This window comes from Ambystoma mexicanum, chromosome 2p (assembly GCF_040938575.1).
Source record: "Ambystoma mexicanum isolate Mex_15411 chromosome 2p, UKY_AmexF1_1, whole genome shotgun sequence".
NCBI classification, from domain to species: Eukaryota; Metazoa; Chordata; class Amphibia; order Caudata; family Ambystomatidae; genus Ambystoma; species Ambystoma mexicanum.
The window spans coordinates 1,054,688,921-1,054,716,839 of NC_090923.1; the positions used below are offsets into that span (position 1 = coordinate 1,054,688,921).

Here is a 27,919-nt window from a genome sequence, read left to right on the forward strand (position 1 = left end):
AAGGCACCAGAAATCTACCCCGACGGCACGAAGACACCTGGATAGAGTCCTTTGAAGAGAGGAGATCTTTGTGTCCAAATACAGCACCAAGAGCTATCCCGACACCCGAGGACACTGAGAAATAAGAACACCACAGCAAGCGTCTCTAGTCCGTGTGCAACAGTTTCTTAGTGCAGTGAGGATTTTCCTGAGTGCGTGAACGAGTCCACTGGCACTACGGAGCGGATCGGAAGATCCGCTGTCAAGACCGGAGATTCACAGGAGGGAGAGAGAGGAGCCGATGTGCACGCGAAGGAGTCTGTGAACAAAACGGTTCTGCAAGGAGCGGGCAACTAACAACGTCCAATTCGTAATCAAAAGACAGTCCGTTAGGCAGGCAGGGTCAGCGAAACAGCTGGTGTGAAATGATGCAGAACGGTCAGGCAAGAGGCAGGATCTGTGAAATGTAAACAGGAGTCGAGCAGGCAGAGAACCACAGAGACAGGCAACAACGCAGAGATCCGTGACAACTTCAATTGAAAGCACCGGACTGCCAGGAAGGGCTTCCACCATCACCGCGGTAACCGCCTGCATGCGAGGAATGGTGTTCTTTGCTTAAACAGGGATGATGATGGCAATCTCACGCAAGATCGAGAGCGAGGTACAGAGCGTTTGTGCGGATTTATAAATGTAGAAGCAGGCTCAAAAGGAACATGTGCAACCACAGGAGCTCGGGTGCGCTGATGCCTGACACAGCTCAAGGCCTTCCTTTTCGCCTCTGCTTTCTCTCTCTCTCTCTCTCTCTCTCTCTCTCTCTCTCTCTTTCTCTCTTCTTTCTCTCTATCTCTCTCTCTCCCTCTCTCTCTCTCTCTCTCTCTCTCTCTACCCTGCTGACCAACCTGTGTGCTGCATTGGCTGGTTGCCTGGCTACCCTCAGAGTCACACTGGTACCACACTACCCATGACCAGTAGCCCGTGTACGGCCAACCGCGCACTTAGGGGCTGTATCTGGAACCCTACAGTCCCCTGCCTCATTGCACTTACCCAGAGCCGTGCTGCCCTAGCTGCACCTACTCAGAGAATTGCTAGGAGATTCAGTAATCCTCGGCTTGATCAATTGTTCAATATCCCTTCTCTGAGTTTGAGCAATCCCCAGCTTGATTATATTTTCTTGCTCCATAGGATACATGCCAGAGCTTGCGCCCCAACGGTGCACTGATTCCTCACTCCCTTCATTAATGAACCTGATGCTGTGGCTTGTGGAATGTGGAAACATAATTGATTTTGTTGCATATGTAAAACACTGAGTCCAGGGGTGGTTTTTATTGTGTTCTCTCTCACAGGGAAAATGGTGCTAAACATTTAGACTATGGGAACAGCCTGATTATTTCCCTCGATGAAGCACACATTCCCCTACCAACTTGGGGTCCTTTCATCAGGCTAGGATAGCTGCACTGCTGACTTTGAAGGAAGGGCTGGGGTATCCCCAGGAAGGAATCTTCCTAATCCCATCCCCTGTGATCGTATGAGAAAGCAGATGGCTTGCCCTGGATCCTAGAATTCCTAACCCTTCCTCTATGGGCAATGAGCAGGTGACCTCATCACATAAGTTATGGTAGTTTATTAACTTCACTGAAATCACTTGTTATGATGTCATTGGAGGTGTCAAAGGGCATGTGATGTAATTTGTTACAAGGTCACATGACCACAGCTTGTGATGTTATCAGGGTTAAGTGGCAAATGTCCTCAGTCCCACTACCCTGTAAATTTGGTGATTTCATGACACTGGGCCTCATTACGACCCGGGCGTTATTGGGATTACCGGTACCGGTAAAGGCACTGGTGCCGGTAATCCCTTACCGCCCAATTCCGAGGTCCCTTTGCGGGTCCTCCCTTAATGGCTGGTTTTACCAACCGTTAAGGACGGGACCCGCAAAGGGACTTTGGAGGTAATTATGGTACCGCAATTTGCGGTACCATAAATACCGCCTTCCCCATTCCCATTGATCCCTATGGGGGGAAAAATGGGAATGGGGAAGGGCCATGGTGAATGGGGAATTACCGCCCCCGCCAACCTTGGAATGGGGCAGTAATAGCTCCATTCACCAGGGCGGAGTCGGTGAGGTTTTGGAGGCAGCCATGGCGCTAATAGCGCCATGGTTACCTCCCACCTCGTAATGCTGCCTGTGCCCCAACAATACATTTGTAAACCGGGCACCCATGAATGTGTTCATGTTAGTATGATTCATTTAATTATTAACATGTCTTGGTGTTGAAGGGTTAAGCATTTTGATGCCAAGTGAATTTTCCTTAGTTACCTTATATAGCTCTGTGATTGATGCAACGGATGTCAGTCATCGCTCAGGGCCAATTATCGGCTAGCTTGCTTGTTTATCAGATTTATAGTTGTCCATTCCTGAATCTGACAATGTGCCCATTTTTCTTGTCTTCATTTATTTTTATTAAAGCATGGAAGAAATGTCTGTGAGCAATGACCGAACAAGTAAGAGTCTTGAGAGTAGCCACTATATCATCTTCTTGCAAACATCCCACAATCCTCTGGCGTACCGCTAAAACTCGTTGCAATCAAATGTTTTTTAAACTTGCCACCTTCTATGATTCCAAGATCTAAGGCAAGTTGAGCACATATTTCAATCTGTGTGCCTGAGTGTTTCGTGTTTGGGTCATACTGTGTGTGGAAAGCTTTTCAATGGACCGCCTTCTATGCTGCTTGGAATCACCAGTCTGTTCTCCATATTCATCAAGCCGAGGCGGGGCTTATTCAGCAAAACACTTGCAGAGTGCCTGAGTGTTTCGTGTTTGGGTCATACTATGTGCGGAAAGCTTTTCAACAGACAGCTGACTGTGCTGCTTGGACTCACCAGTCTGTTCTCCATGTTCATCAAGCCAAGGAGGGGCTTATTTAGCAAAACACTGGCCTCTCGTGGAGCGTGAGCAGCGCCTGAGTGTTTCATGTTTGGTGGCTTGGGGGTGTGGGAGCATGTCTAAACGAACACCACTTGCGACTGGACGACACACCTGCAGCAGCTCTGATGCCTGGGAAAGCAGTTCAGAAAGCACGAACACATTGCTCCAGAAAAGGTAAGCCCTTTACTACAACTGTCACGCGTGCAGATACGAAAATGAGAAATGTGATGGTCCACTTAGAGGCCTCGCCAGAACCAATCCAGGAGATAAACATGTCATCCACTGAAAGAGGGGGAAATCATTGATTATTAGCAGACAGATAAGGACATGCCTGTGTCTGACTCGACAAAAACGAACAAGGCCAAAAATACCTCTTGGTCAGGTACCTGCACTGATTTCGGCGATTTCGAAAACAATTCGCTGCTTGAGTTATGTTACTCATTGCAGGCAGCATCTGGAGTAAAAGGGAACTACAACGAGACAATGGAGTCCAGACTCAAATCCCTGAGCCATCTGTGGCGGAGGTTCCCATCTTACCATCTTCCCCACCTTTTCGATCTCCGTCTCTCCACGTGGAGAGCCCCTGTCTCTCTGCATCTCCAGACATTTACATGCCTCAATAAGGGAAGAAGTACTTAACAGCCTACCTGGCAGTGGTGAAGACCTAAAACAAACAAACAGGTCAGCCACATGGGTTGCCCAATTTGCTATAAAAAGTTTACTCAATCTCTGTGACTTGACCTTAGACAATGTCCAAGAACAAGGAAAAGTCATAGATTACTTAGATGCAAAAATAACAGCAAATGATAAAAGAAATCAGAAGAACGAAATGCGCCTCATGGAGAAGGCAGCCCAAAACTCACTAGTGGGATATCAATTGATATGGGGATTAGCTTGCCTATGATTTCCCCCTACTTAACTAGAAGAGAAAGGAGGATTGCAAAACGTGCAAAAGCACAACATTTGACTGATCAGAACAGGAAGCAATCAGTGATGTGCAAAACCCCCCTACAAGTTGGTTCGTGGGGGAGGAAGACACTCCAAAAAATCAGGATGTGAACTTGGAAATAAGCCCCCCCCCCCCCCCCCGGGCAGAACCAAGTGATGATCAGCCAACCACCCTACAACCAGGTTCAAAGGAGTCTATGCCAGAATCCTGGTCCCAGTGCCCACTGAGTGGGATACAGCTAGAAGCTGTTAAACAAAGTAACAGTTCCAAGGAAGGAGTTCTAGTGTCATTGGAAGACAAGACATTCACAATGGGAAGTGGTCCACAGACTTTTTCTGGAAATAGAACAAATAGGTCGGACGTTTTGATGATATGCAACAAGGTATGGGCCCTTTGTGTGCTTACATCGGCTGACTTCAGTTTTGTAGAATCAATTATATCAGAGGGAGGAAACTATGTATGCGTCTTTTGCACACGATTTGAAAGGTGGTTTGGCATCATAAACAAAACCGAACACCGGGATGCAATCTGCAACTTCTATTACAGAGGATGCAGCATGATGGGAATGGTTTAAAAGGTTTATTATGAAAAACCTAACTGGTAGCGCATGAACGCTGAAAGCTGTAACATGGAACACTAGAGGCCACATACATTTTTTAGCTCAAAAAGGTTCTTTGCCTTACCTATGTCAACACAATATATTATTCCTCCAAGAGACATGGCAAATAAGTCTCATTCAGCTGGAGGGATATACATTGACACAGAGATTGGCAGCTAGGAGACACCGTGGCCGCCCTTACGGTGGTTTGATAATAGGCCTCAAACAAAATCTCCAAATTGAATGTACCAGTGTATTGGCTGCAACAGATAATGGGCCTCATTACGAGTCCGGCGGTAACATGCCGGTTTTTCCGGCTCGGTTACCGCCGGACTCGTCTTACCATTCCGCCTCCGTGATTCCCGGAATTACTGGGGCATTACGACCCCGGTGTCCTGGGAATTCCAGAGGCGGAATTCGGTAAATCCCCATTCCCATTGGGCCTCATTACGACTCAGGCGGTAAGGGGTTTACGCCGGCGTAAACAGCGCCGACCCTTACCGCCTGAGTACGAGGTCCCTTAGCGCCATGGAGGTTTTAACACCTCAGGTGTTAAAATCCATGGCGCTAAGGGACCATGGAGTTAATTACACCACCGTAATTTACGGTGGCGTAATTAACGCCTTCCCCACTCCCATTATGCCCTATGGGGCAAAAATGGGAATGGGGAAGGGTAAATGGGGATTGGGGACTTACCGCCCCGCCAACCTCGGAATGGGGCGGTAAGTCCGCCAACCACCATGGCGTAAACGTAGTTTACGCCATGGTGGTAAAGTCACGGCCCAGGCGGTAACTTACCGCCTGGGTCGTAATGAGGCCCATTGAGTCCCGTAGGACTCAATGGGAATGGGGAAGTGGAAACACCGGCACCATCTCGTGAAGGTGCTGGTGTTTCCACGTCCACCTGCAGGCCGGCGGTGTTGAACCCGCCAGGTCAGACCTGGTTGGAACGCCACCTCCCGCCTGCAGGACTCGAGATCAGGCGGTCCGGAATTAACAGTGGCGGTGGGTTTACTGCCACTGTTATTTCCGGACCGCCCGACCCGTAATGAGGCCCAATGTCTTAGCAGTGGAGGTGGTTGCGGGAAAGAGGAAATCCAAATTTCAGCTTCTGCTTGTAAATATATATGTGCCACCTAATATAGTGAATTTGGAAGAGGTATTTGAAACCATTGATGGGCTATGTGCCAAATGGCTAGCCACAAAAGGGCACAAATGAATTTTGATCGTGGGTGATCTAAAAGCTAGATGTCAAGACTGAGATGAAAGTTGTACCTATAAGCATGTATGCCCAGTGAGCATTATGACAAAAAGTTGGGCTGATGCAAAAGGAACGAAATGGATTGCCACACTCAAAGAATGGGGTTTAACAATGTTGCATAGAAGAACGACTGGTGACAAACCTGTACGTCTTCCATTAATAATAATAGCTCTACCATAGACTCATTTTTTGCCAGTACATTTGCGCTGAGAGAGTGGTGTTGCTTGAAGTAGGGGAAAAAAACTACAGTGACCACTCCATGTTAGTACTGACACTTGACATGGGAGAAAGTGCAGCACACACAATGGGGCTGTTATGGTATCCAGATTAATAATGGAGGGAACCAAATTGGATGGACACCACAAAATCTTCTTAGGTCTGTCAGTGCCAAACAGAGTTTATTCAGATACGATCTACCTAAATTTGCTACATATGGCCTGGCTGATATGGGTCTCTGTTTGAGTACTCTAGCATTTAATGCCTCATCTCTCGGTCAAAAAAACCTATTGATCCATGATAACAAGCATGTGCACCAATTCGATCCTGAGGTGCAAAGTGAAAAAAGACTATTACGGAGAGCTATTAGGAAAGTGGTTTTATCTATAGAGATCCCTGAGGTAAAAGCCAGCACAATTAGAAAGTATAAAAGCACTTATAAAAAATGGCTAGCATGCCATAAATCCAGTAAGAAAAATAAGCAATGGCAGCAGATGTTAACATTATTATGTAATAAAAACACCAGAGAAATCTGCCAAATGCTGTCTAAGATAAAGAGAAATGGACAAAAGAAGCTAGTCAACCCCATCCCAGCATGGACAACCTTTGTTAAGAACAAATATGTCCAAACTACTCCATTGATGGGGATACCTAAGGCAAATACCCACTGTGGCCCCTGAGGGTAACTATGGCTAAGATCCATAAGGCAATAATAAAACATAAGGACCTAAGAGCCCGGGGACCCAATGGTCTTCCAAACGCGGTTCTAAAGGAAAACCCAACAGCATGGGTAGGTCCTCAAAATACTATTTGACAAGGTTTGTAAGCTGAAGTAAATTCTGCTGTTTTGGCAAAGTGCCATTATGCTGCCTGTCCATAAGAAAGGAGACAGACTTTAGCCTGAAAATTACTGATTGCTTTCACTGTTAGATATTAGGGAGAATTCTCATAAATGTGCTAATTCCCTTCACCTTAGAGACCCCCAGCAACTTTGCTGGATTTTGAGGACTTGATTTTTTTTACCTGGAAAGAGTGTGAGCCTTTTTCCCACCTCTTTCATGTATTTTGATGTGTGTTTTACACTTGTGTTCTTTGATTATGGAGTTTTAGATAGCTCCATAGGCATCATCTTTTCATGTGTGTTACACAGCACCTTCAGTGCAGTAACACAGGGATGTCTTCACTTCCCAAAGGTTTAAATACCTTCTCTGGGATGAACTACTGTTTCCCAGAGAATGTAAAGTGAAATTGACTTTATTAGTCTTTCCAAATTCCTAGACCCAGCACACACCATCTTACAATGGAGTGCTGGAGGGGTTACATAGTATCCCCTGTGTTTAAATACTCATGTAGCAGTCAAAGGCTAAACTTTCCTATTCAAATGGCTGATTTTTCCCGACCACGAACACAAGTAGCTAAAAATCACGGGAGCCATGTTCTTCAAGATGGCGCCTTAAGCCCCTTTGTTTAAACAGGTCCCGGTCTTCTTTTTTCACTGTTTCTTTTTGGAAAGGTCCTTCTACAGTTTGTCTCTGCGCGCAAAATCAGGTTTGGTCCCTTTGTTCGTGTGCCTTTGGCGGGCTTCAGGACTGAAGACCGCCTCTGGTGTCTGAGAGACTGGGGTGGGCAGAAAGTGAGGGTGGTGCCCCAAACTCCCTGTGCTTAGTTTCCTAGGAGACCCAAATGCACTCTGGCATGATTGGCTGCCTGACTGTCCAGTCAAGGACAGCCACCTTGCTGGGTGAGTGACAGCTAGGCTGGAATGAAAGGGAGAAAACTCCTGGACCGTTGGTTTGCCCGGTGAAGCCCTGCTGCTGGTCCGAATTCCCAAGTTCCTCTTGACGGAGAAGCTCCTTCAAGGACGACTTCTTCCTTTGATTTGGTGGGACCAATCAACTCGTAAGACACCTGGATACCATTCTCTGAGCTGGTTAGGTTTATCCAGAGGGAGGGACACCAGCTTGTGTGCTTGAACTACAGCTACTGGAACTGAAGTGACTCCATTTTGTCTGCTTTTTCCGATGATCCCGTGCATTGCAGGAGTCCCTCGACATCCTCCCTCTTGTCCCCACGACTGAGGCTCTGGAACAGTGAGATCTGCAGCAACTGCCAGGAACCTACGTCTTCAGCTGCATCTTGATCTTCAAATAAAGGTACTGTGCCAACCCGATTGAGAGAACTTACCTCTCGCGGTGAAAGTTTGTGGAACTTTCCCAACATGCAGGCCTAATCAGCCTGTGACCCCACATATGATTCTTTTTTGTACAAACTACTTCTGAGAACTTTTGCCGAGACTACCGTTTACTACAAGAGCTGCTCTTTCCTATCCAAGACACTAGTCCATTGACTTTGGCCTAAGCCTATTGAACTGAATTGAGTCCTCTAGTGAACTGAAACTATTTGCACTGCCTAAGAAAGTATTTGTGATCTATTACTGCTAACTTGTGCCTTTTACTCCTATTTAAAGTAACTGAAATGCCATTTTGCTCCTATTTCAGGGGAGCCTAATTTACTCAGAAACGTATTAGTTCAGTACTGAAGTGTGTTTGTGTACAATATTAACTTGCCTTCTTCTAGTGAAATGTTTTCTAAATGATTGTGTAATAAATTAATAAATGTTTTACCAAGAAACCTTGAGTGTAAGTGTCTACTTGAACCACTGTGATTGTAAGACCTCTGTGTAACATCTTGTACTGCTCGCATTCCCTCAGATAGGCCTGGCTGGTCAGCTCGCTACCAAAGACTGTGTAGTACAGACTTATGCCAAAGGTTGGTTTTGCTTACACCTGTAGTCCTAATTGTATGTGGTGGTCCCAGAGGGTCCTGCATGCAATTCTGCCTAACATTAGACATCACAGGGAAGCTATTCACGTCATTCATCCTGGGAGAAATGCAGAGATGGGCAACCATAACATATTACATATAACACAAACAGGCAATCGCCCAGGATCAAGCACCACACATAATTGCTTGATCAATTGATGGTAGAATCTGATAAAAGGGTCTTGCCTGCATTGTACTTGATATTTGTTGACTTCAAAGTTGCCATTGATTCAGTAAATTGGGGTAAGCTATGGGGTAAATTACGAAAATGTGGATGTCCAGAATGGTTGGTGGATATTACCACACTCTTACATACCAACATGACAGTAAGTGTCTGCCATGATGACAAGGGATCCCTGCCTAGAAAAGTGGCTATAGACAGGGGAGTAAAAACAGAGATGCCTGCTGGCCCCCCTGTTATACAACCTATATAAGGCAGATCTCCCTTTGGAGATTGGTCTAAGTACTCGATGTTCAGTAAAAGTAGGCTTGACCATGGTCACTAGTGTTCTCTACGTGGACAACCTTGTATTAATGGATCAAACATTTAGTGCTGCGAGAAAGAAATTCAAGGCCCTACTTAAGTACGCCAGGACAAATGACCTAATGGTTAATATGAATAAAATAAAATGATGGTCATAGCACGGGTCATAAACCGAGTCAAACTGGATTTTGAAGTAGGTACCATAGAATACATCCAGCTATCCATATCTGGGCATGGATCTATCGGCTAGCTGCTCCTACAATTTGATCATTGAGACAAGAAGACGAAAGGCAAGACAATTAACGCACATGATCAATAAACATGCCAGGGAATCGGTAGGATATACGTTGGAGGGGATTTTGAAGTTATACAGTGCTTCATACCAGCAATTTTGTATGGTATTGAAGCCTTAACAATGGCTGACTTGTCCTGGTTGGGGGTTGGGGGTTTTGGAGGGTTTATTTTGGAGGATGATATTGAGGCTCCCACCGGCGACCTCCATGGCTTTCTTGCGATTGGAACAGGGGCTGGCTTCACTTAAGGCACAGGTGCAAATTCGCAGAGGCCTCTTGTACAAGAAATCTAAGAGTAAGCCTCTATGTCCTCTTCCGGACCTGCTCGGGAAAAGTAATGAAGCTTCACAGAGGGGCCCTAGAAATAAAATCTTTTGTAGTTTAAACGAGAACTGCTTTTTTCTAATTGGCTGGTGTCTGGAATTTGAAAGCGAACCTCAGTATGAAACCCTCAAGCTAATTTTTGTAAATAAAATGAAGAAACATGATTGAGTTTGTAATTATACTGTATTGTAAAAATTAGGCAGCTATGGAGCAGTGGTTCAGGCTCCAGGCTCAGGCTTATCTTCCTCGAAACCCTAGGCCACTGGTTCATGATTTTAGGCTGCAACTTAGGATAAACCAGCTGCCGTTACTCACTGGCTTACGGATCAGCAAAACTGTTGTATGTGTAAAGAAGCAGATAGACCTGAGATGGCTAGACATGTTTTCACCCAATGCAGAATCATGAGAACAAGATCTATGTACTTATTGGGTAATTTTGTTAGCCAAAACGTCTCCATAAAAACAGAGGCATTCTGGTGTTACTGCTTGAATACAGAGACAGAGGCGGTATAGAGGCGGTACAGACTGCATTATATCGGCATTGGTGCAAAATAAAATGTAAATGGGCTACATGACGATACCAAGCAAGTGTGCTTCAAACTTGGGAGTATTAATACTAAGGTCAGTGGTAGCTATGAAGAGTGACAGAATGCAATACAGAATGTACTACACTGCTACTAAGGGTAGTTAGAAAAGATAACAGAAAATTGATATAAGCGCAATTCTGAGGGTAATGAATACATTTGTATGTGCATGAGAATATTTGTTAAGATCCTTTTTAAAAATGACTTTTAAAAGTTATTTTTAAAATGATTTAATTTTTTTTATAGATTTATGATGAATTGATGTATTTAATGTGTGTACATTTTTTGTAAACGTTCATTATGTGATAAATACAAATACATTGATAACAAAACAAAAAAACACACATCTTTCAATCTAGCAACAGGTACAACCTCTAATCTTGACTGTGGCCCCTTTAAACATTTTGTGTAGCCAGGTTATCATTTTGCCTCTGCTTTGCAGATAATGCTCTCTCTGTCTACTCCTCTGAAATATACAGGTACTCAGGCTATTTCAAAACTTCAAAATGACATCAGGTTAACATTATATAAAAAGTATGGAATTGTTGTGCATGTGGTAGCTGGGATCATTGTTCACTAGGTCTTGAGCGTGTTAGGTGTTCCTGGATGTGTAATTTGTATGTGTGATCTATGCGCACTATATAGGGGCTTATGTTCTATTGTGGTATAACGTGAATGTAAGGCGTAAAAGCCTTGAGTATGGCTTTAACACCTTCGATTCACACCATGCTGCATGCAACTTGCGTTTTGCCACCTTCTTTCCTTTCCACCATACACATGGTCCAGCATTTGGGCCAGCATGGATTTTCATTCCGACGCAAATGCTTGCGATCCGTATGGGGTCCACCTGCTTTATGCGTAAAGCAAGCTGAGCCTATCGGCATTCATTATACATGCTGCCTGCAATGCTCACATGGCAGGCAGTGTGTACAAGTACAAGGCGACATGCTTGCATGTTGGACAGCGTTTATTTGTAATTGTGAACACTGCTTATCATGCTGCATGGTAAGGAGTGTTCACAAAGAAAATTAAATGCTGCACCCCCAATTTACAGCCTGATTCATGGAAGTGTTTTATAATGGCACAATCCCATAGGAAAACGTTCCATGAATCAGGCCCTTAATGTATGCTCTTCCTGGAATTCGATAATGCCAAGCAGCGTTTACTCACTTTGTACAACAGGGTGCAAAAGTACAGGGCAAAAGGTGGCGTACTGCCTTTTGCCCTGCAATTTTGTGCAAATGACGAACATTTTGTGATGGGGAGCCGTTACAGTGCTAACTCAGTGGTTCCCCGCCGTCAAATTACATTTAGGAGCAAAACGACCTCCATGCTGTTTGGAGCATCCACAAGCAACACTGTAAATTGTATGGAAAGTTGCATTTCGTCATGTCTGCCAGTTATAGGCTCTTTAAAAGACCTACACTTATCAATGCTACCTTAGCAGGTTATACATGTTTACAAGTGAAGTCCCCCAATGCTTTTGAATGAAGCAATTTTCATGTGTCCGATAAAGTTTCTCAGACACAGGAAAATTGCTTCCACCCAATTGCTAATTCAGGACAAGAGTCTGTTGGGGTAACTTTCTAAAAAATGCAAATTTCATGCAGGGGACCACTAACATTAGCACTAACGTGCTGTTGGGTGCCCTGCATGCAATTCTTTACTTTTGCAAGGTGCAGGGCAAAAGTGAAAAGTAAAACCTGGCGAAATTGCATTTACTCTTCAGTTTTAATACCAGGTACGTCATTTCACCAAAATGCCAGGGGTAGCGGAATTGACATCACACGACCCTTGACTCCTAATGACATCGAAGTGATGTCATTTGACCCGCCCCGAAGTGATATCGCGGGTAGCGATGGACTCGACATTTCACCTATTGACAAAACAGGAAGTAGCATCACATAGCATTGTACACTACGACAAATATAGTTACGATATCACTATGTGATGTACATTTCATACAAGAATGGATCGCCATATGTATAATTAAGATCAGTGTGTAGGCCCATATTACCAAATTACTGTGGATGCAAGCAGACTTCCATGACCAAATGATAATGATGTGTTACTATATAGCACTTACGCTTAAGCACTTTATATAGACAAAATATACACCCAATATCACCCAACCTGTGTTGGTACTCATTTATCGACCTCGGAAGGATGAAAGGCTGAGTGAGGTGTTTAATAACAGACTAAATCAGTGACTCACCCCCTGAAGTGTGCCTGAAATAAACATTTAATGAGTCTAGCAATTATTGTATAGAATTCCAGAAAGACGCATTATTTGCTCTTCCTATTCTTTCTTATTTAGGGTCAGTGCTGAAATTGTTAGACTTGTGGCACTCCTGTTCTTATTTTTTCTTTTTTTTAGTGGTCGCAAGGGAGACCACAGAGGTCGCAAGGGAGACCTCAGAGGTTGCAGTTGCGACCTCTGGCGATCCCTAAATGACGTCCCTGTTTAATACAGTAATGAAATGCTTGGCAGACCATCAGGAAGTGTTGCGCTGAGGATATTGCAATTGCACATATCAATTATAGCTCTAGCTGTGAGGGCTGCTTGGGTATTCTTGACACTCTGCCTTGTGTCAACTAAGTAAAAAAAGGTATATAGAGCAGTATAACGGGTACTGCTCTCACCACAAGAACAATTGTTTGATTTTCCAAAACTGACCATTAATGGTCTCATCAGAAACATTCAGTTTAGTCAGGGGTATATCTGTAATCAACAGTTGTTCAAGAACAATATACTCATATGTAAATTCTTGATGGATTGTTAATTTATTAATTTGACCATGAAATAATAGGTTATGGAGTTTGCCAAGCAATAATACGTTTTTTGACAACATGTGTTTCGACGCTGGTGGGGCTCATTACGGGTTTGTCGGTAAAACCCACCAGTAGGGGGCCGGTTTCCGACAACACTGTAACACAGTTACCTCCGCCTGACATCCTTGTGCCACGGGGATATCACAAGTGGCAACGGTAACTGTAAATCCCCATTACCATGGAATCTTATAGGACTCCATGGAAATGGGGTCACTGGAGCACTTCACTGTTGCTAGCTGTGCTGGTGCTTCAGTGACAACTATGCCGGTAGGGGCCTGAAAAACTGGCACATCGGGCCAGCCGGGGGAACCGTGGCCCCTACTGGCATTGTTGTAGTATGGCGTTCTAGAAAAAGTGCTGGTACTTTGCCACCGGCACCCTTATTTCCAGACCGCCATACTTATAATGAGGCCCTGGGTCTTTTTGAAGGCTTACAATACATTATATATGAATAAAATAAAACATAACAACAAAACAAAAAGGAGATACAAATGGGTGTTGGGGAGGGAGAAAAGAGAATAAATGGAGAAGATTAATATTCATTCAGTTTTTCCTTCGACATTTGAATTTTGAAATAGCATCTAGTTTCCTAATTAAGCAATATGCCCCGAGCGGCGGGGGCATTACCGACTCAGGTAATGCCACTGGGCCCATAGTTATAGACCTGAGTGAAGCGAGGGCCTTAACGAAGGCACCGGGGCATTACCAGAGTTTGTAATGCCCCCGCCGTGAGGGGCATATAGCTATTAGTACCCCGGCCCACAATATCTGCAGGACTGGGGAACTAAAAGCATTTTTTCTGTCCCGAAAGGCTGCAGTGTTTCGGGACAGAAAAAAAAACACCAAGAAAATGGCCACCGGGAAAAGGAAAACGGAATTCGCTTTCCCTTTCCATGGTGCCCATCGGGAGAGGACACGCTGGGAACAAAACTGTTCCCAGCTTGTCTGCTCCCGAAAGACGACGGAGAAGATAAGTGGGGTTGGAAGTGGGAGGGAGGGCAAAAAAAAGAAAAAGGAAAAAAAAAACGTACCTGAGTACCCGGCGGGGACGATGAAAGCCTCCAGTCATGTGGAGGTGCGGAGCGGGGATGGCTTCACATGGCTGGAGGCTGCCATTGTCCCCCACCGCGGACAAAGGAGCAAGAAGGTAAGTGGGTTGGGGAGAAAGGAGGAAAGGGGAATGAAAAAAAGACTTACCTGAGTCCCCAGCAGGGAGTGAAGGCAGCCTCGCAGCTGTGGGAAGGCTTGGAGCGGGGATGGCCCCGCTTTGAGCCTCCTTAGTGGCTGAGGGGCTGCCACGCCCCCAGCCAGGTCAATGGCAGTGGAATCCCGGCCAAGGGATTCCCGGCCGGGTAATGCCTCGGCGAGGGCCAATCAGAATGGTCCTTTCATTCGGATTGCGCTCTCGCCGGGTACTAATTAGACTTCATTAAAATCCAATGATACCCTGTGCAGTAAATAGTAGGCAAGTTTTCCTTTCTCTGAGTTAATATACAATAGTATTCCTCAACCTTGTTTACTTGATAGTTCTGTGAAAAAGTAATATATGTTTTAGCCAGACACTCAATAATTTCCAGTTGCATGGTGAACCATACATTGTTTGTCATTGCTTGCTTGTCATATTAATATAAATAAGAAGAGTTCACAATATACATTCACATACCCGTGCTTGCCAAGAAATGAAGTGTAATGATTAGGGCTTGTTCCCTGTGTAGCGAGTATGGAAATCTCTTTGTATCTGACAAAGAAACAGTTAAATTAATTATCGTATTGTTTGCGGTATCATGCTAGAAAAAGAGTCTTTGCTATGAATGATTCATCTCTCTTCGTGTTCATGGTAGATACCTTAATTGTATCTAAAAGAACTCACTAAAATTATTGGGATGTCTTACATCCTACTGTATTCGGCTTTTCAAGCTGGTATGCTGTGTGGTCTACTGCCATTTTATTTTATATTTATATAATAATGTGCGTGCATTTAAAGCCACTACCATAACATACTTATGTCATATACTGATGCTGCAGTCTTACCAATATCATAACATCAATGAAATTAAGTATTCAATATAAATGTACTCTATTTGTCTTTTCTGAAATCATTTGTTTTGTTTCAATGACAATTATTGTGTTAGCGATATTGATATCTCATATAGTATAAAGCATATTATATATATTGTGCACCATGTGTTGTTATTAAAGCTTGTGATATGTTTCACCAATTAGAGTATGTTTGGTTTTATAAACCATTTTGAGCAACATTCCTGTTGCAATCATGTATCATATAACCTTTAGTTAAATGTAAGTGTTGATGCTGATACTGCTCAATATAAAGATTAGCCTTTTTTCGTCTTTCAAAGGTCAAGCAATGGATATTGGACCACACTTACAGGAGCACTGGTTTATTGATTTTGTATGATACATTAAAGTCAATGGGTCATACGACATATATGTGTAAATATACATAGATATTGTTCTGTTAACCTTCAATACAATATATGATCCAGAAAGATGTTTTATGAAATCAAAATGTATATTTCTTTGCAATGCATTTTCACCACTGTTATATATATATATATATAATGTCTGTAATTCCTGTTGTTATTGCATTAGCTGGATCTCATTTAAATAATTATCAACACTATTGAAAAATAGATGGAGAAAATAGTTATAAAAACACATTCATTGTGTGTTCAATATTAAGTCCAGTGTACATAGCTGTACATTTACAGATTATTTCTGCTTCTTGTTTTCTCAAGTGTAATTCTCTTTTACCTCCTCTCACATTTGTACCAATCTTACTCTGTCCGAAAAATCTGATTAGTTCTTTATTCTCCAGTTGATGTTCTTTGTTCCAATGAAGCACCAATGATAGCCTCACACCTTGACTGCCAATCATCGCAAGGTGTTCTCTTCTTCGGATTCATGGCTCACTGATTGTACTTATCTTAGGTTAGAGTTCAATATGGTGTTTAAGGTCATCATCCATAAGTAGCAAATGCCAATGTTTCCTCAGAATTTTAGTTAAATTGTAATTGTCACTTGAAAAGGTAGTTATAAATGTAATCAAATCATGTTTTTGTTTGTTTTTGTTTGTATCTTCCCTAACCTGTGGCGGTAAGAGCTCTGTGTGATTTCTTTTGTTGACCTTCTCATATGCTTTATTAATGACTTCTTTTCTATACCTCTTTGTTTTAATCATGTCCTAATTATGTTGCATTCTTCTACAAATTCAGTTTATCTGCTACAGTTCTTCTAGCTCTGATAAATTTACCTACAGGGTATTGTCTATATCACTGCTCCTATGACAGCTCATAGCATCAAGTGTTGAATTGATTTCTGTTGCTTTTCTGAATGTTCTGCTATGTAGTTTATCTTCATTAATAAAGCTGGTCAAATTGAGGAAATGAATTGAAGTGTTACTAAAAGTACTGCTGAATACAAGACCAAAATCGTAATGATTCAGATAATCCAAGAACTTATTCAGCATCTCTGTTGTTTCTGACCAAATCATGAATATGTCATCAATATAGCGGTACCAACTTTTGATGTATAAGTCGAATTCAGTATTCTGTTTCGCATACGTTTTTTCAAATTTCCCATTTCAAGATTTGCTATAGATGACGCACATGATGATTACATAGCTATACTCTTCACGTGCTGGCAGTACTGCTAATTGAAGAGGAAATTATTATTCAAAATGTAATAAAAGGTTCTTTGAGCATTTCGAATTGTAGCAAGGAGCTGGCTAACACCTCACTAGAGAAGTAGTCAAGTGTTTGTGGAGCCAGACCATATTGTATTGAGTTGTATAATGACTTAACATGAATGGTAACCAAAGTGTCTGTGTGTTTCCATTGTGTAGTTTTAGTCGATTTTAAGATATGTGTTGAATCACATACATATGTATCTAACTAGTATACACACATGGTCTAATCGCAGCATCTCAGTTTTGGATAATAAACCAATTATTTTTGGTGCTGAGAGTGCTATGGATTTTACTACTCTATACTCTTCAGCAAGTTACGTGTTCCAGGCTGTGTTTAGTAATGGATTCCTGCAGAATAGGCTTGATCTTAAGAAGGTGCTAAATCGAGGAAGATTCCATGGGGATCTATTGGTTTTATGCTTATATGCACATCTCATGCAAGCATAAAACAAAGTGTACATGCGAGGCTGAAGAGGAAATCATTGCAGGGATGGAAACCCCCTCACCCATTCAATGTCTTGTGTGCCCACAAAAGTGTGCTGGAGTGGCAAATGGAGATGTAAAAGCATTATGCCTTGCTCTTAGGCTTCCATTTCCTGCTCTGTTCATTAGAGAGTGATTCCCCCACATGTTCTGTCAATACTGTATCTGTTTGTAAGATGAACCAATGTTTGTTTTATATTTTGCCAAATGAAGAGAACGATCTGCAGCAATTTTAGCTCATTTAACGAGGAGTACACCAGATTCAAACCAGGGTGCCTTTGTATTAACGGTATCTCAGGTAGGTAGGCGTGTAACAATGCAATCATTCTGTCACAACATTTACTGTAAAAACAGCAGGAGATAAATGGAGACAATAAACAACAAACAAGTAACAATTAACACTGCACACATTCACTGGCTCTTATATACAGTGCTTATTTCCCATGTCCAAAACAGTGTAGTACATCAAATGTAATGCATAAAAGGAAGGCTATATCAAAACAATAATCTGATTTTCCATGTATCTAGGATATCCAAGGTAGGTGTGCAACAATTCTATCACAACTTCTCATTTGGAGGCCAATGCCTTATCCACTTCGCTCAGAACTCCATAAGCATAAAGCCCGTAGTAGTGTAGATGGGCTTAAATACATCATACATCACCATGACCTTGTCTCAGACAAAAAGTTGTGCATGTTCAGCACAGTTTCTCTCAAGCCACACACCATGCTGCGATTAGGGTCTGTTAGGGCGAATTCTCATAAATGTGCCAATTCCTTTCACCTTAGAGACCCCCAGCAACTTTGCTGGATTTTGGGGACTTGATTTTTTTACCTGGAGAGAGTGTGAGCCTTTTTTCCCACTCGCTAGTGTATTTTGATGTGTGTTTTACTCGTGTGTTCTTTGAGTGTGGAGTTTCAGGCAACTCCATAGGCATCATCTTTTAATATGTGTCACACAGCACCCTCAGTGCAGTGACTCAGGGAAGCCTTTTAGGCTGTCCCAAGGTTTAAATACCTTCTGTGGGATAAACTACTGTTTCCCAGAGAAAGTAATGTGAAATTGACTTTACTAGTCTTTCCAAATTCCTAGACCCAGCACACACTATCTTATAATAGAGTGCTGGAGGGGTTACCTAGTATCCCCTGTGTCTAGAAACTCATGTAGAAGTCAAATGCTACCCTTTCCTCTCGAAATGGCTAGTGGCAGTGGTTTTACAACAAACTACCATGATTTTTCCCGACCACGAACACCGGTAGCGTTAAATCACGGGAGCCATATTTTTCAAGATGGCGTCTGAGCCCCCTTTGTTTAAACAGGTCCTGGTCTTCTTTTTTCCCCATTTCTTTTTGGAAAGGTCCTTCTAGAGTTTGTCTCTGTGCGTCAAACCAGGTTTGGTCCCTTTGCTCCTACGGCCTTGGCGGGCTTCAGGACTGATGACCGCCCCTGGTGCCCGAGTGTCTGGGGTGGGAAGGAAGTGAGGAAGGTGCCCGAAACTCCCTGTGCTTAGTCTCCTAGGAGACCCAAATGCACTCTGGCATGATTGGCTGGCTGACTGTCCAGCAAGGACAGCCATCCTGCTGGGTGAGAGGCAGCTAGGCTGGAATGAATGGGAGGAAACTGGATAAAAGGCGAGTCTCTTTGCTTGGAAGGCAGAGTCGACTTCTGGAATGAAAGAACTGAAGACGAGCTGGAAGAGTACAGCTGCTGCAACTCCTGGACCGTTGGTTTGCTCGGTGAAGCCCTGCTGCAGGTCCGAATCGCCAAGTTCATCTCGACAGAGAAGCCCTTCAAGGACAACTTCTCCCTTTGAGTTGGTGGGACCAATCAACCGTAAGTGACCTTGATGCCATTCTCTGAGCTGGTTGTATTTTCCTCAGAGTGCTGCAGGAAACTGAATAGCCAGGGAGAAGGACACCAGTTTGTGTGCTTGACTACAGCTACCAAAATTGAAGATTTGCCTTTGCCAGGTTTTCGACCAGTCCCAGTGCAGTGCAGGAGTCCCCCGACATCCTCCCTCTTGTCCCCACGACTGAGGCTCAGGAAAAGCGAGATCTGCAGGAACCGCCAGGAACAGACGTCTTCAGCTGCATCTTTTTCTTCATTGTAAGGTACTGTGAAAACCCGACCGAGAGTACTTACCTCTCACTGCGAAGGTGCTTGAAACTTTGGCAACTTGCAGGCCTAGTCAGCTTGTGGCCCAACATATGAATCTTTCTTTTACAAACTACTTCTGAGAACTTTGGCAAAGACTTTTCCGTTTAACTTCCAGAACTGCTTTATCCTATACAAGACTTTAGCCCATTGACTTTGGCCTAGCCTATTGCCATTGAATCAACTCCTCTGGGGAACTTAAACTATTTGCACTGTTTTAGAGTAACTGTAATATTCGTTTGTATTAACTTATGCCTTTTTGCTCCTACTTCAAATACTCTGAATGCCATTTTGCTCCTCCTTCAAAGTAGTTTAAATGCCTCGGAACCTGATAGTGTGAAGTACTGAATTATATTTTCGTGTGATATAGATTGCCTCATTCTAGTGAATGTTTTATAACAGACTGTGAAATAAATTAAGAAGTGTTTTACCAAGAAACCTTGAGTATAAGAGTCTATTTGAATACTTGTAATTATAGACCTCTGTGTAACATTATAGACCTCTGTGTAACATCCTTACAGCTCACATTCCCTCTTGAGATAAGCCTGGCTGCTGAGCAAAGCTACCACAAAACGGTGTAGTACAGACTTATACCAAAGGTTGGTTTTGCTTACACTTATAGTCTTAGTTGTGTGTAGGGGTCCCAAAGGGTACTGCATACAAACTCTGCCTAACAGGGTCAAGCATCCCTGTCACTGCAGCTCTCTTGTTATCTTGCCCTGCATTCCATGCCACTGTTCAAGTTGTTCAGCTCATGTGTGCATGGCCTTGCATTAAGCACTTGTGTTTCATTTGTGTGCTTCCTGAGAAAATAGGATCATCTTTCAGCTCCCGTATGCACTCAAAGTAGAGGCCACAAACTCAACATACTATTCTCTGAGCCCTGGTCCCCACATGGAGCCTGAAGCGAAACTGTTTGAAGTTTAAAATGATTTGTTGCTTTCTCTAATTCACAAAACTTGCATAAGGTCCACTCTTCTGGTGGTTTCTTCTCGTAACCAGTGGAATTGATAACTGGGCCCCACAGCAAATAGTAAACTTCCATGTTCATCACTTACATGTGCCCATGGCCAATGTGAGCCCTGAGGTCGCCTCAGGGAAGACCAGATGATAATGAGCTGCAGGCTTGAATCACAGAGCTGTGGTTCCCCCTGACCTTTACCTACTCATGGGGGGGACATTTTGATGGCCTCACCACTGTCTGTTTCTCTAGTTAGTGAGAAGGAACCCTCCTAATGCAGGTTTTAATACTTGTCAATGTCATTGTATCGGACTGTAAGGTTTTGCCTCTACAATTTTTACAGCCTTAACCCTTTTCACCATTTTGGGTTACCCATCATCCTTTATACTTTATCTCTGCAGGCTATCAACGAAACACCCACTTTGGGATTTAACTACTTACTGGAGTTGATAGGAGGTGTTGGACGTTTCCAAGTGATCTTTGTCATTCTACTTCTTCTTTCAATGACCCTGACAGCCTGCCAAGTCTTCCTGCAAAACTTTACTGCCCAGGTGGTTGAACATCACTGCCGTCTGCCTCTCCATAGCAATCAGAGTCATTGGGCCAACCATACGCACATGGAGATCCTGAGGGTCTTCATTCCGTTCAGAGCCAACCGGCAACCGAACAGGTGCCTCCGCTTCACAATGCCTCATTGGGAGCTCCTGAGAACTAATGACACAGAGAAAAATGATACAGAAGCTAGTCTGGAGCCGTGCTTGGATGGATGGACCTACAACACCAGCATCTTCTCCTCCACGATTATCTCAGAGGTATTGTGTAAAGGCGGCAAGAGGGTTAGACAAGTCTGCTATTGGTTTACAGAGAGCTTCCAACCATTTGCTTGGCAGCTCGACTGTTGGCTTCGGTGCCATAATTTGGTGGTTGTAAAGTAGATAATTGCTGATGTTTTACTGATTGCATATGGGTATGTTAGATATCTGATTATGGGACTTTCATAACTCTAGGGAATAACCAAAAATTGTTTACCTCCTATTCCACATTTTTCCTCACTGTCTCCATCTTACATGACTCACTCCTCTACACTCTTGATCCTTACTACCTCTCTCGCCATTTCTTCTTTCTAAGAAGCCGTCAGAACTATTGCTATCTCCCTACGTGCGGTTCCTCCGCTCCTCTCTTTGTAAAAGTATAATGATGCTGAAAGAACATGTGCTCACTCTCTGATCCCACTGCCCATTCTGAACTACGCTCTTCAAATGACTCTCCTCTTCTCTGTGCTAAACAAGCCTATGTTTCATCTCCCATGTTATCTTTGTCCCATCACCCCGTCATCTATTTTGACTACTCAATTAAAAGCTCTCCAGCTCCCCTCCTGACCCTTCAAAACTTTTTATGCATGCTCACCCCATGGCATCCGCATCTGATCCTACCCCCTCATCTCTTACCTCTACTATATACCCTTCTATCATTCCTTATCTCACCACTCTTCTCAACCTCTCTCTGTCTTCATCATCCTTTCCCTTCAGCATTCAAATACACCACTGTCATTCCCGTTCTTTAAAAATCCTCTCTTAACCCGCTTATTTCTTCTAATTTTCACCCCATCTCACTTCTGCCCTTTCTCTCCAAACTCATAGAAAGAGCTGGTTATTCCAAAGTCTCATTCCATCTTAACTCTTGCTCTTTGCGGCTATGAGTTCAATTTGGATTTTGTTTGCCATGCACTACTGAAACTACTCTGCTGCACATCCCCAACTCTCTGATTTCTGCCAGCCACAATCATATCTCATCTATCCTCATTCTTCTTGATCTTTCAGCTGCCATTGATACTGTCAATCTCTCAAATTACTTTCTGCCCTCACCTCTCTTGGTTTTTCCAGCAGTGTTCTCCAATGGTTCCAATCCTACCTCTCTTCTTGCGTGTATTCAGTATTGTAGGTTGGTCTTACCTCTACACCTATTCTCTTCTTTAAGGTGTCCCACAAGGTTCCACTCTTTGGTCACTATTATTCTCTATCTACACCATTGCCCTCACAGCATTAATCCAGTCTTTAAATCTATCATGCCATTTCTTTGCCGACAGCTCCCAGATCTTTTTCTTTTTCTCTTCCCTTTCTGACTCTCTTAACTCTACTGTCTCTGCCTCTCTTTCTGCTGTTCAGTCTTGGATGTCCTTTCCTTTCTTCATCTCTTCTTCCCCGCTTCCTCTACACCTGCCTTCCTCTCCCTCTTGTCTCTTTTTCTCTGCAGCCTTTCTCCTTTTTCACCCACTTGCTCACAACTTCAGGGTCGCCTTTGACTCTTCTTTCTCATTCTCCCACCATATCTCAACTACTGTTCATTCCTGTCTCTATCATCTTTATAGTCTTCATCATATACCCCCCTTTCTCTCATTCCTTGCTGCCAAACTTCTCATCTCCACTTCCATTCTCTCTCGTCTTCATTACTGATCCACCCTCTTAGTGGGTCATCTTGCTTCCTATCTTACACCTCTCTGTTCGGTTTTCAATTTGTGTTCTCTTTTCTTTATCTCATGATCCTCTATCACACCACCTCTTATATCTATTTATCTCTTCCTTTTGAATCTCATCTCCTTTTTCAATTGCTTACTATGATTCTCAAGTACCATCATGTCCAAGCCCTTCCACTCGCTTATGTTCTTTTGTGTCACCTTACCTCCCTGGTCGCTCTCTCGGTTCCCATCATCTGCGTCTTCTCTCTGTCCCAAAACCTCCTTCTGCTCCATCTCGCTTCCTCTCCTTTTTCTCTTTTTGCTCTTTTCCTTCACTTCACATTTTTTGGACCATGATAAAGGGCAATTTTATGTCCTCTCTAATAGTTAACTCTTCTCCACTGACATTACATCAGAGCATTATCTATCCTCATGTTCCATTTTCTGTAACCTCTGTACATCGATTTGGTGAAAGGTCTTTATAAATGTCAATACAATACAAATACAAGATACAAATACCAAATATTGAATTCCAAATGTTGCGCATGCTGGGTTGAAGGTGTGTATATTGGCCTGATTTACTGTATTATGCATGCATGGCTCTACCCAGGAAATTGTCTCCTAAGCCTAACTGAAATCCAACTGCTACCTTTGCAGAGCTCACAAAATGTAATATCAATGGCAGGTTAGGTGAACCAAGGACACACCCGGACAACAGTCCCAAGCTATGTTTATGAGCCTACTTCACTGAATATCTCCGTAACTGCAACACCTATACATTACACTAGCATTTCTCAGTCTCATTCTCTTTTTATGGCTCTCATTATTTATTTCCTGAAGTTGGCCAATGCGAATTCAAGAACCTTCTCACAGGAGTGATGTGAGTATTGACCATTCTCCACTTGGATCACCCAAAGCCTCCCTCTGGACCGTGGCTACTCTGTTGCATCCCCAATCAAAGTTAGAGTCAGATGTGCAGAAACATCTCACAGACACCAGGCTGGACACACCCCCTCACCACCCAGTGAATGGTGAAGTCCTTACTTCTTCCTACTGATGGGTCACAATCCCAGAAGCTGACGTTTTTGAAGTGTTCCAAATGTTGACTGCTACAGCGAATCTATCCTCATAAGTGTTCCATAAGGTTCCTGGATTGGTCACCACAGAATATGAACTTTAATGTGGTAATGGAATTACCCTCCTTCAGCCAGAAACTCGAGCAGGGATCTGCAGCCTTTGGCTTTACAAATGTTTTTTTACTGCAACTCCCTTCAGCTCCAGCCAGAATCAGCAGTAGTATGGGATAATGGGCATTGTAGTGTAACACATCCGAAGAACCACCAGGTGCAGGCTTCTGAACTAGAAATTCTGCCTACATTTCCTGTCCCTGGAATTCAGATTCTCAATGTAACACTAGGATTATACGCTTGGTTCATGCCTCTGAGCCTGTAGACGTTTCTCAAAACGCACCTCTAATAACTTTCTATCACTCTTTCTTACAGTGGGACTTGGTGTGTGACCAGAAGGGCCTGAGGGACATGGCGCAGTCAGTGTTGATGGCCGGGGTGCTTATTGGTGCTGTCGTGTTTGGATATCTGGCTGACAGGTGCTCCCTTCCCCATTATTTTCCTGTCTTCTCCCAACTCGGCATTTCAAACCTTTCTATGCTTGATGCACGTATGCATTCATGTAATAGAGGTCATTTTCCTTAAAGGGCAAAATGTATGTATAGAGGGGATCCATTACATTTGCACGTATGTGCTAAAGGGTCCTCTCTGTGCAATTTTCATCATTTGCATTACAAAGTGCAAAAAAATGCAAATAGGCAAAATCAACTTTGCACTTTCTTTTTGCACCTCGTAGTGCAAATCATGTAAATGCCACTTGAAATGTATGCATGGCAGACAGCATTTACAATGGATTCCTATTGAATTTGCCTGCATCGAGCAGCAATGTCAGGCTGTTGTTAATGCCCTCGGTTTTGTATTGTGAAGTGAACGGGGTGGTGGATTTAGTAAATCCACTCAGCAATAAGAAACTACAAAAATTAAGCTACTCATACTTTTTACGTGTGTTTATTATTACCTGCCATGATGACAGTTAGCCTCATTGTGTCTGCTTGGTACTTAATGTCCAGCATGTCCCCAATGGACACACACCTGACATGTGATTGACTATGACTCAGATCTGCAGGCATTTCGAGGAACCTACCTCTTGGCAAATCTGCCAACATCTCTATTGATCGCCATGCCTTTGTCCCCCTATAAACATCCTGGCTCGATTTGTTTCTTTATTGAAAGACCTGAACACACGGGTTGGTGAGTTCTTGCTCTTACATAAGGTAGCCTGATCCCTTTTCCCCCCTAAAGGGGGTTTTGATTAAAGTGCCTATGCATCACTTTCTTGCCGAACTGGCACAAGAAAGTGTTGGATACAGCATAGATCTTGCCACTTGGAGGAATAAGGTGGATCTGTTTGTTTTGTTTAGGGGCAGCGAGAGGCTTTGGGTATTAGGTATTGGCTCGATGTCAATTGTGTTCTTGAAGCAGGCATGAGGGTTTGTCATATTACATAAGCTTATCATAAAGCAACTTGATGTCCTTGAAAGCCAAAACCACTACCTAAGCATGGTTATATTATGTCTACCAAGTTCACATTCGCTATGTTGAAATATTCATTTTCACATTTTAATCCTCTGGACTTGAAAACGTATTTGTGTTTATCTCTGTCTTCTTGCAACGTACATGTGCGATGCTCACAGGTTTGGACGCCGGGCACTTCTGATCTGGTCCTACTTGCAGATGGGCATAGCTGGCACCTGTGTGGCTTTCCTGCCCACCTTCAGCTGCTACTGCATCTTCCGCTTCCTGACCGGCATGGCCATCTCTGGTGTGCAGCTCAACACCATCTCCCTAAGTGAGTAGATGCAGTCAAAGGCGGGGTAGGTGAAGGAGTGCTAACGAATTGCTCGAGTGGAGACTTAGACATGTAGGAACTAGGAAGGAGTGAGGGCAGAAGGAATCATTGGTGAGCATTATGAGAGGGTACTAAAGAAAAGAGAGAGAGGGAAAGGAAAAGGTATATGTATAGGCTTATATATATTTATATATTACACGGTCTGTGGTAGCAGCTGTGTAGTTATGGTTAAGTTGCTCAACCCATAGCCATGACCCAGACAATCTGGCTACTGGCCATGACCACGAGGGTCCAGCAATGGGGTTAAAGTGGGCATGGCCGCCAGGAACTGGCTATGTGGTAAAGATTTTCAAAATTGGGATAGGTTTGAATGGGAAAAGAAAATCTGCTTGTGGGTACAGGTTGAAGTGCTGGCTGGGATTGCAGCAAATCTGGACGAGGAGGGTCAGCAAGAAATTAAAAGCATGGTTTGCAAATATGTCCTGTGTTTTATTTTTTTGAAAGTGTGAAAATGTAAGTACACAACACAGTGATATAACATTGGTGTCTGGGCAATGGGCTTGGCCATCAGCAAGGAGAAATGTGTACTCTGTTTATTGGGGCATGCGGCAAGGTCGAAGCGATAGGTTTGAATGAGAAAAAATATTCTGCTTGCAGTTACAGCCTAAAGTGATGGACTACTTTACAACAAACTTGCACGATAAGCTTTAGCAAGGACCTGAAAGCATGCTTTTGGAAATATGTCTTGTGTTTTAACTTTTTGAAAGTGTAAGAATGTAAGTGGAAAAACTAGTGATATATATTTGGTGTCTGCCATTCTGAGCATGGTGAGCATGCAAATGGAACTGCGCAGATTACGGAATCAGGTGCCAAGGCTGTGGTTCACAGGAAGGGGCGGCACTACTTTTTCCCAATGCTCTTTGTGTAATGAGGTTGGTAGAGGTGGAGAGATGCACAGTGCTGATCGTGGGTGATAACTTTGTACAAGATCTGCACAGGTATGCCATGCAAAGAGGCGTTGCTGCTAATTTCTGGTTGGAAGGAGTGGACACTTTGTGGGCCAGTCTCTATGTGTGCAGATTCGGCAGGATGGTTTGCTTTGCAGGTATGTGGCCTCTGTGGCTACTGTTCAAGTTGTTGTGGTGCATTATGGAGGTCTACATTTGGGTGACATGTCGTGTGGATGTTTGGTCCGTCACTTGAAGAAGTTGATGAATGCAGTGATGCAGATTTTTCCCACTGCCAAGGTCGTTTTCTCAACCATTCCACCAAGAGGAGACTGGGACCATGCCGGTGTAATTTGTCCCCAGCCAGAGCTTGGAATGTGTCTTATAAACAGAAGCATGCCTGCATTTATGTGCACTAATGGGATGTTCTCCACCCACTATGAGAGCATGATGTTGCAAAATATACACTGCTTCCAAGCAAATGGCATTTCATTGAACACCATTGGCAAAATAATGTTTTATTACACTGTGCAAGAAGCGTTGACCATAATTCAGTAAGAATTGAAGGAGGAGAAGCAAACAGAAACTGATACAAACAGAAAAAACAAAAAGGTCGTTTGCAAGCATGTAAAACAAACACGAAAAAAATAAATATAAAAAATCTTTTCAGCGGGACCACTAAAGACCCAAACCCCTACCCTGTTTCACACTCCCCCCTCCCTTTTTAGCACCAAAACTCAGCAGATACTGCAGTAGTTTCAGGAATACACGTGCCACATCCGGCCATTTTCAGGCTGGCAGTCATGGAGATGGTACTGTGGAGGCTAAGGAATTACTCAGTAAGGTTTCTGGTTATGGTGTTTATGCAAAAACTGTGCCAGAAGGTCTCTTTGTACAGAGAAGTACAGAAGGTTATGGTGGAAGTGTGCAAGGTAAGGGGCATGCATCATGTTTGAATGCATGCACTGTATGTACTTGTTTGAAGTTGCTAACATGCATTCAGTGCTGCTCTTGTGTGATCATTTT

General features: G+C 43.4%; 1 protein-coding gene across 2 annotated transcripts in view; it reads left to right on the top strand.

Annotated features, from left to right (window-relative positions):
- The window catches only part of LOC138567098 (solute carrier family 22 member 20-like), a 376,503-nt gene that overhangs the window by 133,021 nt on the left and 215,563 nt on the right, over positions 1–27,919 (top strand). For both annotated transcript variants that reach the window (XM_069644968.1, XM_069644969.1), the window contains 3 exons: positions 20,977–21,387; positions 24,533–24,636; positions 25,792–25,946. In XM_069644968.1, coding sequence (XP_069501069.1) covers positions 20,977–21,387; positions 24,533–24,636; positions 25,792–25,946 — 670 coding nt within the window. The remainder of the gene's footprint in view (positions 1–20,976; positions 21,388–24,532; positions 24,637–25,791; positions 25,947–27,919) is intronic.